Here is a 12,387-nt window from a genome sequence, read left to right on the forward strand (position 1 = left end):
CTTTACAGCCAATGAAATACTTTTGAATTGTAGTCACTGCTGTAATGTAAGAAATGTGGCAGCTAATTTGCGCACAGCAAGATCCCACAAACAGCAGTGAGATAATGACCAGATGATCTGTTTCAGTGATCTTGGTTGAGGGCTAAATATTGACCCAGGACACTGGGGAGAACTCCCCTGCTCTTCTTTGAAATAGTGCCATGGGATCTTTTACGTCCACCAGAGAGAGCAGACGGGGGCCTCAGTTTAACGTCTGATCTGAAAGACGACACCTCCGACAGTGCAGCACTCCCTCAGCACTGCACTGAAGTGTCGGCCTCGATTATGTGCTTCTGTCCCTGGAGTGGGACTTGAACCCGCAACCTTCTGACTCCGAGGCGAGAGTGCTATCCACTGAGCCACGGCTGAGACCTGATGGCCAAATGAGCTTTTCTCATTCCATGCTTTCTTCTGTTCTTCCATGTGCTATTTTTGATGTGTGGCGGGGAGGGGGTTTAAGGAGAATAAAATAACGTACAAAATCGGCAGGGGAAAATAAGCCAACAAAATAGCTTTGTGTTTTTTTCACCAAAGGACATATCTCCGCGCCAACCTCCATTAAAACCTCTTCGTAGAAAACTTCGACCAGGAAGCCAGGAGCAGCTACCGCGACTGAACGCAGCTTCTGCACCAGACACGAAACCACAGCAGCAACTGCAAAAGTAATAATCCGTGATTCCTTTTAATCTGCAATAATTCAGAACTTTTATGTAATGTTGTTGCATGACGCTCTATACTATTCTTTCGGTATAGTAGTACTCCAAGTAAACAGAAAACAATTAAATTCCTGCGTACAATGTGTATCCCAAAGAAATGGACAGTGCGTTGCTTAGAGCCTCGTGTCCTGCAGGGGTCAAAGGTCGCTGGCGAAAGCCGAGTTATGTGCCCTGAGACCAGCTGTGTCTGCATACTGTGCACTGATAAGAAATCTCTTTTCAAGCCCTGTTTTATTAGTAGTGAAAGAAGTGAGCAAAAAATGGATTCATCATTATTGACGACAAAAAGGTACAGGATAAATCCACCATTCAGTGGCTAAGTGCTGGTTCTCACCGCTGCTCGACCTCAGATTAACATCAGCAGAGTCCACCAGTCGCATTGTGTGTTGGATATTAATCCTTAGCCGCACAGTCATGGAAAAAACATAACCCTGGATCAGCAAGAAAAGATCTCTTGCGGCCTAATCATGGACGGATGGGTGGAGGGGGTGGGGGAAAAAGAGAGTTTAAAAAAAAATCCCATCCAGCCTCCTATCGGCCTGGATTTCAACCAACTTTAAAATCGCAAACAAAAAACAGCATCTCGCGGACCGCACCTTTGAAAGTCAGTGATCGCAGGTCCTCGTAACTGACTTTCTTTGTCAGTCACTGAAGATTGTTCCTTGGTTTCATTACTATATTTTAAAAGTTAACCTTTATTTTTTTGTTATAGAATGTCATCCAAGCAGAAAAAAGCCATTCAGACAGCGGTCCGCAAAAACAAGGAAACCAATATGATTCTGGTCAGGCTGAATGGTGAGCTACAGCAACAGTTCAAGGTAAGACGTCCACCGTGAGTGGAAAGGCAACAGCACCAGAATTAGATTTTGATAGTTGCTGCAAAACTAGTTTTCCCTCTTTCACAACCCCTCCAGTCCCATTTTTTTAATACAAATTTTTCTCTTTTTTTGTAGTATTGATTTCCCTGGGTCTGTGCTGCCGTGCTCAAAGTGCCAGGGGACATGCCAGCATTTGCAAATAAAGGTAGACGGGCTGCCACTCTTAGCCTGGGTTGCACGCTGAGCATGAACACCACTCCCCACTTGCAAGCAATGCCAGCTTGATGCCACCCACCACTTGTTTTATTATGGAATCTGGCATCGTGCCATTTTCTTTAATGTTCAGATACTACTGTTAAGCGTGTAGGCTGCTCTCTTTACCCCCTTGAAAAATTAAGAATTATCATGAGTTGTAATGTTTATTTTTTTTTTTGCATCTACAGCGCTTGAAGTTTCAATTATTTTTGTTCAAGCAGTGAGTGCTGATGCCCTTTGGCGAACTATCTACCTCATTCCAGAAGATTGCAGGCTGCACTCTTTGTACTGAATTAGCTGATTTCAAGCAGGACAGTTTTTCTTTTATTCGCACGTGGGATGTGGGCGTCGCTGGCAAGGCCAGCATTTATTGCCCATCCCAAGTTGCCCTTGAGAAGGTGGCGGTGAGGTGATTCATCAGCCCCGGGTTAGCAAGTAGAAAATAAACCTGTTATAACACTTAAACAGACCATTGGGCCCGACCTATCCACGTCGTGGGAATCAGCCTGCGTTTCCACTCTTGATCACTGCAAAACAAATGTATGTGGACTTCAGGCAAGGGCAGAATTGGCCTCACCTGTGATGCCCTTGACGATCGAATAACTTGTTGGCACTCATTGTCTCAGTTGAAACTTGAAGGACAACCACTTGGGTGAGGTTAATGTAGGGGAGTCGGCACCTGTGGGACTCTAACCAGCAAAAAGTAAAGCTTCAGGAAGAGAAGGGGGGGGGCGGATAAAACAAAATTCACTTTAATCGTGTTGAATTGCCCATATAACGTGTGTGCTATGTTTTTCCCATAATCTAACTGGGAAAAGTTAAGTTATAGTAAACTGAATTCGCTTTGAGAGATGAAGTTATTAACGCTGGTTGCACCAGTGATCATGTGATTTCAGTGTCCATATGCAATTTCAGCTCCCTCACTTTGTCAGTACGGTAACGCCAGTTTCAGGGGGTCTCTTGATTGTTCAGCTAGATAGAGTAGCAAAGCCATACAGAAAAAGGTAGGCTCCAAGTTCGATGCCTGGTCTCTGATGAGTTAGTTGATCTCATCTGGGCTGCAGCAGGGGTGCTACAAGTTGCCTCGGCATCCTTGGGTTAGGGAGGAGAAAGGTGGCTCGGGTTTCAGCCTGATCTCTGTTCAGCAACCTCTGGTGGGAGCCCAAATGCCTGGACTTTAGGTGAGGACAGTATTAGGCTCACCTGTGATGACCCCTGTGGATTGAACAGCTAAACCTTGGGCAAGGTGCTGAAGGGAGACTTGTCCTCTGAGCCCGACTTTTCAATGGGTCAACACCAATGTTCCCTCTAAGCTGCGCATAGCAATCTGGAAGGTTCCGCGCAGGCCGCTCACAAGTTGTTCTGCAGCAGATTTTAACGGTACCGTGCTTTGAAATAAACAGGCTGAGCATAACAAAGAAAATTTAGACGGAACATCGGTCAACACTTTCATGAACCCAGAGGAGAAAAAAAACACAAATAAATGGTTAAAAAAATATTTCAATTAACGATTCTTCATAATTAAGATTTTTACGGTTGACCTTTAGTGGAGTATTTCAATCTAGATGGAGGTTCAGCTGCTGGTTCCACAGATTGGATGGATAGAGCTAATGGCCCAGAAATTCAGGTCGGGAGCTTCCCGCGGGTGCAAGCCCCCGACCTGCACTTACCTACCGCGCCGGCCGTTGAGCTGTGGGCCCCCATGGAATTCCGATCCGGGGCCTGGTCCAGCTGCCGGCGCGCTGTGCTTGTGTATCCCAGGGGCGCAGTTAGTTCGAAGCGTCCCCTGGGATCACGTGGGCCAGGAGGAGCCAATCGGAGCAGGGAATGCTCCATTCACAAGTCTGACAGGAAGTGCTGTCAAACTTAGAAATACTACGGGCCCCTTCTTCTTACAAAACATCACTAAATCTTCAAATAAATTTTAAAAAAACATCACATTTTTTAAATAAACTACAAATTAAATGAAATAACTATTTTAAACAATAATTTAAATTTTTGAAAAAAATAATTTTATTTTCTAACAGCTAAAAATAAACTTACCTTGCTTTAAAGCATTTAAAAATAATAAACCTGTGGAAAAAAGTTTTAATTTTAATTAATTCACCACTTACCTTGTAAAAAGCAGGCCTTACGCCTGCTTTTTACATTTCTAAATTCTGCAGGCTTACGATGCACACGCGCAGCCTCTCCCACGCACGCGTTCGACCTCCGAACCCCTGCTTTCAGGGGAATGGAAGTGCCGGTTTCCCGCGCATGCGCAGTGCATGCAGGAAACCGGCACTTCCATTGGGCCTACGGGTGAGTACCCTGTGCGTACTCAGCCGTGGAGACCCGAATTTCTGGGCCAATATTCCCCACTCTTGATGCAGCGCTCCCTCAGCACTGCACTGGAGTGTCAGTCTAGATTATCTGCTCAAGTCTTTGGAGTGGAACTTGAACCCACGACCTTCAGACTCTGAGGTGAGAGTGCTACCAACGGAGCCACAGTTGACATCTGTTGTGTGTGTTGCAGTACCAAATAGTTTAATCAACGTTGCCAGAATACACCAACAAATCATTTCACAGAACATTAACTGATGTATACAAAAGCAAAATACTGCAGATGCTGGAAATCTGAAATTAAAACAGAAAATGCTGGAAATACTCGGCGGGTCAGGCAGCATCTGTGGAGAGAGAAACAGAGTTAACGTTTCAGATCGATTACCTTTTGTCAGGACTGGAAAAAGTTAGAGATGTAACAGGTTTTAAGCAGGTGCAGGGGGAAGGGGAGGAAAGAACAAAAGGGAAGGTCTGTGTTTGGGTGGAAGGCAGGAGGGATTAAAAGACAAATGGATAACGGTGCAAGGCAAAAAGGGGGTGGTAGTGGGACATGTAAAGAAACAAAAGATGGGTCATGGGGAGCTGTAAATGGCAACAGCAGAATCCTTACCAGTACCTGCTGTCCGAAAAATTGGAGCAGTAGTTACGATCTGATATTGTTGAACTCGATGTTCAGTCCGGAAGGCTGTAAAGTCCCTAATTGAAAGTTGAGGTGCTGCTCCTCAAGCTTCTCTTGAACTTCATTAGAACAGTGTAGGAGGCCAAGGTCAGAGTGGGACGAAGAATTAAAATGGCAAGTGACCAGAAGCTCAGGGTCACGCTCGCGGACTGAAAGGAGGTGTTCCACAAAGCGATCACTCAATCTGTTTGGCTTCCCCGATGTAAAGGAAACTGCATCATGAGCAGCAGATACAGCATACCAAACTGAAAGAAGTACAAGTAAATCACTGTTTCACCTGGAAGGAGTGTTTGATGCCCTCGACGGTGGGAAGGGAGGATTTAAAAGGGCAGGTGTTGCATCTCCTGCTCTTGCATGAGGAGGTGCTGGGGAAAGGGGAGGGGGTTTTGGGGGTGATAGAGGAGTGGACCAGGGTGTCGCGGAGGGAACGGTCCCTTCGGACTGCTGAGAGGGGAGGTGAAGATGTGTTTGGTGGTGGCATCGCACTGGAGGTGGCGGAAATGGTGGAGGATGATCCGTTGAATGTGGAGGCTGGTGGGGTGGAAGGTGAGGACAAGGGGAACCCTATCGTGGTTCTGGGAGGGAGGGGAAGAGGTGAGAACACAAATGCGGGAAATAGGACGGACAAGGTCGAGGGCCCTGTCAACCACAGTGGAGGAGAATCCTTGGCTGAGCAAAAAGGAAGATATATCGGAAGCACTGGTATGGAAGGTGGCATCATCAGAACATACGATACGGAGAAACTGGGAGAATGGAAAAGAGTCCTTGCAGGAAGCGGGTTGGGAGGAAGGTAGCTGTGGAAGTCGGTTGACAGCTTATCCCCAGAAATGGAGATCGAGAAGTTGAGGAAAGGAAGAGTTGGAGATGGAAAATGTGAAGGTGAAAGGGGGTGGAAATTGGAAGCAAAGTTGACTACATTTTCTAGTTCAAGGTGAGAGCAGGAAGCTGCACCAATACAGTCATCCATGTATCAGAAAAAGAGGTGAGAGAGGGGACCGGAGTAGGACTGGAACAAAAAATGTTCCATGTATCCCACAAAAAGGCAGGTACAGCTAGCACCCTGACCAGTTCCCATAGCAACATCTTTTATTTGGAGGAAGTGAGTGGAGTCAAAGGAGAAGTTGTTCAATATGAGAACAAATTCAGCCAGGCGGAGGAGGGTGGTGGTGGAAGGAGACTGGTTGGGCCTCTGTTCAAAGAAGAAGCGAAGTGCCCTCAGGCCATCTGGTGGGGGATGGAGGTGTAGAGGGACTGGGCATCCATGGTGAAAAGGAGACGGTTAGGGCCAAGAATCTGTTAAAGTGGTGGAGGGCATCAGAAGAGTCGCAGATGTAGGTGGGAAGAGACGGATATATGCTGGACTACACACAAACTGGCGTCCAGGCAGTACTTGACTGATAAAATAAGTCACTCCAAGGGAGAATTTTATTGCTTCATGTCCTGCATAAATGGAATCCATTGTGTCTGACACCGCTGTTGTTAATGCTTTGTACACCTTATTACTTCCATTAGGGATGCAACCACATAACATTGGTTTATGAGGTGTCATTACAGCACAGTAATCTGCACATGCATAATATGCTTTTTAGTGAATGATTATTTGAGGTGAGTTCACTGTGGACAGCATGACAAATAGTTCAAACCACTCACTTCGAACCAGACACTGATATACTGGCACCCAGAGGCAACATGAACAAGGTGTACATGCAGTCTTCAGTGAGCTCCAGAATGATGTACGTAGCACTTAAACCACACAGATGGCAGATAGCAAATCAGTTGCATTAAACTAGAGGATGCTGGGGGCAAGAGACCTTCTGAGGTGTGATTTCAGACGCTGTAATCTGGCAGCACTGAGTGTCTCAATCCATTGTGGAAGAATCATCACTATAAGGATTGCAGTGGTTCAAGGAGACGGTCCACCATCACCTTCTCAGGGCAGCTAGAGATGGCCAATAAATGTGGCCTTGCCAGCATCGCCTATATCCTGCAAACAAATAAAATAAGAGGAAGAATGTTCTGTTTCTGACACCCCCTCACGTTGAGGGAGCAGTTCACTTTTTCGGGGCGGGTGGGGGCGTTGGTGGGGCAATGCCATTGAGGAGCTCTGGCGTTTGATTTTTTTTGTGTTAAATTACAGCTTGGATAGAATATGAAATGAGATCACGTCCTTTTAAATGAGAAATTGGTTACAGCACAGCTATTGGTGATTTATTAAATCTGTAGTAAGAAGCTAATAATAGTTGTGTGATGTTAATGTGTTCCAGGTGAGTCACTGCAGTTCAGCGGGGTTGGCTGCGAGGTTAGGTGGAGACAGCAATGGACTGACTTTTATTAAAAAAAAGACCAGTTTACCTTCTGATTGTCTGTGACATTTGTTACTGAATTTGCAGAGCAATGCCAATACTGTTAACTGAAATGAGTCACCTCCTCTCAGCATGCCCTAGGCTTTGCTACTGTGTATAGATTATTTGTGCCATTAGACATTCCTGGTTACATAATTTGATATACCTGAGGGGGCGGTTCTCTTAAGTCAAACCAGTGCTCTCCCATCTTCCTGTCATGTCACCTATATGGCACTGCTATCTGCGCAACCGTGTTAATCGCCACCCATCTTTTGGAACAGAGACACTTGTCAATTTTTCAAAATAAAGCTGCAGAATCAGCATCCGCAACTGCCACTGTACCAATAGTCAATTTATAGCAGAATCCATGGCCCCACTGTTCATGATGAGGATATTTAGTAAGTGACCTTTTACTGGGCAATGGTGTGGTGACAATTTTAGGAGTACATCATGAAAGGGATTTTTATTCCTGTGGAGGTCTAGAGGCATGCTTACCCCTAAAAAAAAAAGTTAGATTTTTTGACGCTTTTTCGGCATTTTCCTGAATTTTGGAATAAACTTTTTACATTTACCAATCGGTCAAGACCAAGTATGGTTTTCAGTGGGGTTAGAGCCTGCAGGCTAATTGGACAAGGGCATGCATTTGTTCTAATTTTTATGTTTCCATTAGAAATCGCATTGCCTCCACTGGTGGGAGGCTGTAATTACAGCATGACAAATTTACATAGGTATTTACCATTTTAACTGCAGACATAGGAATTTACAATGCCAAACATAGTCAGGAATGTACAAGCATATGGCTTTTAATATGTAGTAAATATTTAATGATGTGCTTACTAATTAATATAAGAGAATATACCCTACTAAGCTGGACTGAGAAGTAGATTGTTGGTTATCTATTATTGGGTAATCTATTAACAAAATAAGATGCTTGTTTCTTAATTCTGTTTCCTGCTTTACTGCTATGTTTCTTTAGCCTAGAAATACCGATGGCAACATTTGCACAAAACTTTTCTGACTGTTATGTTAACGCTTTTGTTAAATGCTCCTCCACTAACGAGCCCAACAGTAACTTCTAGGTTTGGATTTCAAAAGGATACACTAATACAATAGTGCAGTATAAGAGCAGCTCTTCATTAACTGCTACACAGCCTTGTGATCTCCATCAGAAGACAGTTGCATATTGCCTTGTGGGTTTAACGTCTTTCGGATGAGACATTAAACCGAGGCCCCCGTCTGCCATGGCACTATTTTGAAGAGGAGCAGGAGAGTCCTGGCCAATATTTATCCCTCAACCAACAAAAACAGATTATCTGGTCATTATCACATTGCTGTTTGTGGGAGCTTGCTGTGTGCAAATTGGCTGCAGCATTTCCTACATTAGAACAGTGACTACACTTCAAAAGTACTTCATTGGCTGTAAAGTGCTTTGGGACATCCTGAGATCATGAAAGGCACATTATAAATAGAAGTTATTTCTTGATATCAAAACCCACTAATTACAGTGTTATAACAGCCGCCACTGCTTTTTATCATTTGGATTTCTATTGAGTGGTCTTCATTACTGGGCAGTAAAAGCAGTGGTGATGTAGCAATTTTATATGATTTGCCATCCTGTGCTTTTTGGGACGAAGACCTTAGCCTCCAAAAACAAGAAGTTAATGTACTCCCTATAGCCACCAGTACACTCCTGATTGTGTCACTGAAGTTTGGTCACTATGCTTCAATTTTATGCTGTCTCAAAAAAATTTTTGAAGGATACTACACATTACTGCTTACAAATATTTGTCGTGTAAAAGAAACAAAGAATGACATGTGATACAAATGTTTCTCTCTTTCAGGAAGTTCGCAAAGAGCGTATTGCACTGGAGTCTCAGTTGGAGCACCTTCGCCCAGTCCCCCACACGTGACCTCTCCTTCCAGCTAGTACCGGTTATGGGAGCTCAGAAGCTCAATCATGAGGGCAGTGTACACACTAAAATTCTGGATAGGAACAGGGCACGTGTAAGCACAATACGGGCCACAGTGTCACAAGGACCTCTCTCAATGCCGTCATTTTTACAACAATGCGTTTTGAGCACAGAAGTAGAAAAATTTATACAATGCAAACACTAATATTTGATCTTTGAAAATATTCAGTTGTTTGAAGCACAATCTGTTCCGGCTATCTTGTGTGACAAGTAATACCAGAGCAAATATTTTACATGGATAACATTGGCCTCCTTTCAAAGCACAATCTGTGCCATTAGCGTCGCTTACGTTTATTGTAAACCCAAAAGCATTATAAATGGGAAGGAGGGCAAATAGAGCGATCCGAGATTTTGTTAAAACATGTTTTTAACATTTGCAGTACTTTGCCACATAACGTGCTCACTTAAGATCTAAAAAATGTGATCAACATTATTCTCCTCCCAAACCCTCCCCACCAACATTTGTTGCACTACATGAAATGCTTGTCGTCATGTTTTTTTTCAAATTTCAATCTTCATTAACTATAAAATGAATTGTGCAAAAAGCACATTTTATTTCTACGGAAATTTATAATGAAGATAATGTGAACATTAAAGTGGGTATTTTCTCTTTGTTCATGAATGTTCTATAAGTTGTTTAATATTTCACCTAAATTGTAGTTTTCTTTTGGTGGTGAAATATTCAGTGTTTGAGCAGCTGCATGCTATCTGCAACGATATGCGTCTTGTAGTTGTAATTTAAAGTTCTGTGCTATTCATACGTGGACTTGTGGTTTATGTAGACAAAATAGCAAAAGAATTTCACATAATAAGAGAGAGACCTTTTCTGGGAATGGCATACTTGTACTCAGTTAAACTGCCGGACGTGTACACTTGCCTGGGCACAATGGTTCTCATGTTAATGGTCGCTTTTATACAGGTTTTTTAATACTTTGGCCTCGTGTTTATGTGCAATATTTGTATTCTGAATTCTATGGAATGGTTATTTAAATGGAGGTGTCGGGGATTGTAGGATTCAAATATTTTCCTCTGAGTAGTAGCTCGTGCTCCTGCTTGATGAATGATTCGTGAGCTGGTGGCACTGTGTTGAAATAAATCTGAAAAAGTTTCTAAAGCTGGTGGGTACCTGCTTGTATTTTTATAGGTGACATTTTAACCAGGCCATGCGAACACGGTGGCCCCAATACTCTGCGCCCGTTCTGGAAGACTCCCGCCGTACGTTCGGCCGGAGTCCACTGGAGTGGCTGCGAACCCAGCCAGGCAACCGGGGTGTGTCAGGTCTTGGACTTAAACGGCCCTCGGTTACGGAAGCAACCCAGAGAGACGAGACGAGTCTATTCAGACTTGTACAGGAAACTTTTTTTTATCCGGCACAGACGGGACCGACATGGTGCCGGTTCATCAAAAATTCCAGATAACCGAAAGCTATAGTAAAAGATACGGAGCTGAGAGCTCCGTATAAAGCAACAAACCCTGTTGCAGCTTCAGAACAATGGCCACAAGTTGCAAGCGTCTCTGTAGCTTAGCAACAGCTGCAGCCACACCCTTGCACAGCAACAGATGGAGGATGGCAAGTTACCTGAACCTACTCCTGAATTTTGCCGGTTAACCAAGATTTCCGATTATTTAGGTGCCAGTAAATCAAAAGTTTCCTGTAAATATAAACATCAACTGTGAAAACCAGCAATCTGTTGGGTGTGAGGCAAAATGATACTCCAGTTGATTCAAAGATCTTGCTTAGGACAGAGATCAGTGGAAGGATTGGGTTGCCTCATGTTCCAGTAGGCACAGGAGACTCTAACTGACTTGCTAGTCTGTCTTAATGCAAATTTCTTCCTCAAGCTACATACGTCAGGTACGTTTATTTAAATCTTGTGCTTGCATAATCTAGAATTACACATGTACCAGTGTGTTTAAAGACAGTAACAGATGTTGAGGTTCAGTGTATCACCTTTGTAGTTTTTGATGGAACTGTTTGAAATCTCGGTGTGTTGCTGCCTTGAGGCACACTGCTAGATATCTAGTATCCCATTAGAATATATGCTGCAGTATTATTTCTTGGCAACCAAATGCTAATGCTCAAAAGCTGCATCACCATGTTTGGCTATGACCATGTATTAACATGGGGCTCTGGACATTGACATCCAGCGGGCAATACAAAGGGACTCCTAATGGATAGTTCATGACATCATCTTAGCCCTTGTTAAGAGATTACTGCCTTGCAGTTACTCCCAGACACCCATTGTTCCCTGTTTTATTTGAACAGTCGTTCAATCAGTCATGTAGTTATTATACATCTAGTGTTTCATACACCCCTATCTGACAATCTGCATATTTTCCCATAAACTATTGAAGGAGTAGACTGCCTGCTTTGTGCTGCTGTAACATTCAGTTTCATAATAAATCCACTGTAACGCATTGAGAAGCGCTTGGTGCATAGCATTTCTAACATGAACTACCCATTTGCTAAATACTCGCACACAAAAAGCGTCTTCATCTGTCAGATACAATTTAAACAAAAGAGATCACAGTTGACCAGCGGCATTTTGCTCTCACTGGTTCTTTCACTTGCACATTTTCAGTTTAGTCCTGGTGTCACGAGCAGTGCCCCTTTTATTACTGTAGGATTCAGCCTGGTGCGAAACATAGTGATTCCCAAGATTTATCACTTGATTTTGGTGTTCACGCCAACCCTTTCCAGTAAAATTATCGGCAAGCAGAATTTCATCACTCCTCTAACCCCAACACCTCCCCAGTGCAGAGAAGTGACTACAAAGAGTTACTGATACCCAAAAAAAAACTCTGTCTAGCCATTTATAATATACTTTGATAAACATTTCCATTTGAGCAATGGAACCATATCAAGCACTTGGCACACACTCCGCTCTTGCGGAATGCGTGTATCAACACTATTACCGATTTTAAAACAATGGGCAGAATTCTCACCTAACATGGCACGGTCACTGAGCTTAGTGAAGGTTCATTGCACTTGGCCTTGGTACAAGAAGCTTGTGTTTATGTTCCCTCCTGCACCAGTCACTATTGTTAAGGTGCTTTAATTTCCGTGGTTTTCAGACCTGTGTGGATCAGTGCCACAGCTTGTGCTGCATTTACCCCTTGAATCTCCGAGGGAGCAGTATCATTACATTTCCCTGCTGCTTGGATGTCTTCACTTTGCACCATCAACATTTTTTGTTTTGTTTGCGGTTCTGGCCAAGGGCAATCTGCCTGCAACCAGAAAGATGA

General features: G+C 43.6%; 1 protein-coding gene across 3 annotated transcripts in view; it reads left to right on the forward strand.

The window, feature by feature from the left end:
• Positions 1-10,255, forward strand: part of reps2 (RALBP1 associated Eps domain containing 2) — a 324,931-nt gene extending 314,676 nt beyond the window's left edge. For all 3 annotated transcript variants that reach the window (XM_086006315.1, XM_086006317.1, XM_086006316.1), the window contains 3 exons: positions 574-701; positions 1,468-1,573; positions 9,013-10,255. In XM_086006315.1, the coding sequence (XP_085862441.1) occupies positions 574-701; positions 1,468-1,573; positions 9,013-9,081 (303 nt within the window). In that variant the 3' untranslated portion in view covers positions 9,082-10,255. The remainder of the gene's footprint in view (positions 1-573; positions 702-1,467; positions 1,574-9,012) is intronic.
• Positions 10,256-12,387: the final 2,132 nt, after the last annotated feature.

Source organism: Somniosus microcephalus, chromosome 14 (genome assembly GCF_052327205.1).
Source record: "Somniosus microcephalus isolate GS21.2 chromosome 14, FLI_Smic_1.0, whole genome shotgun sequence".
Taxonomy (NCBI): Eukaryota; Metazoa; Chordata; class Chondrichthyes; order Squaliformes; family Somniosidae; genus Somniosus; species Somniosus microcephalus.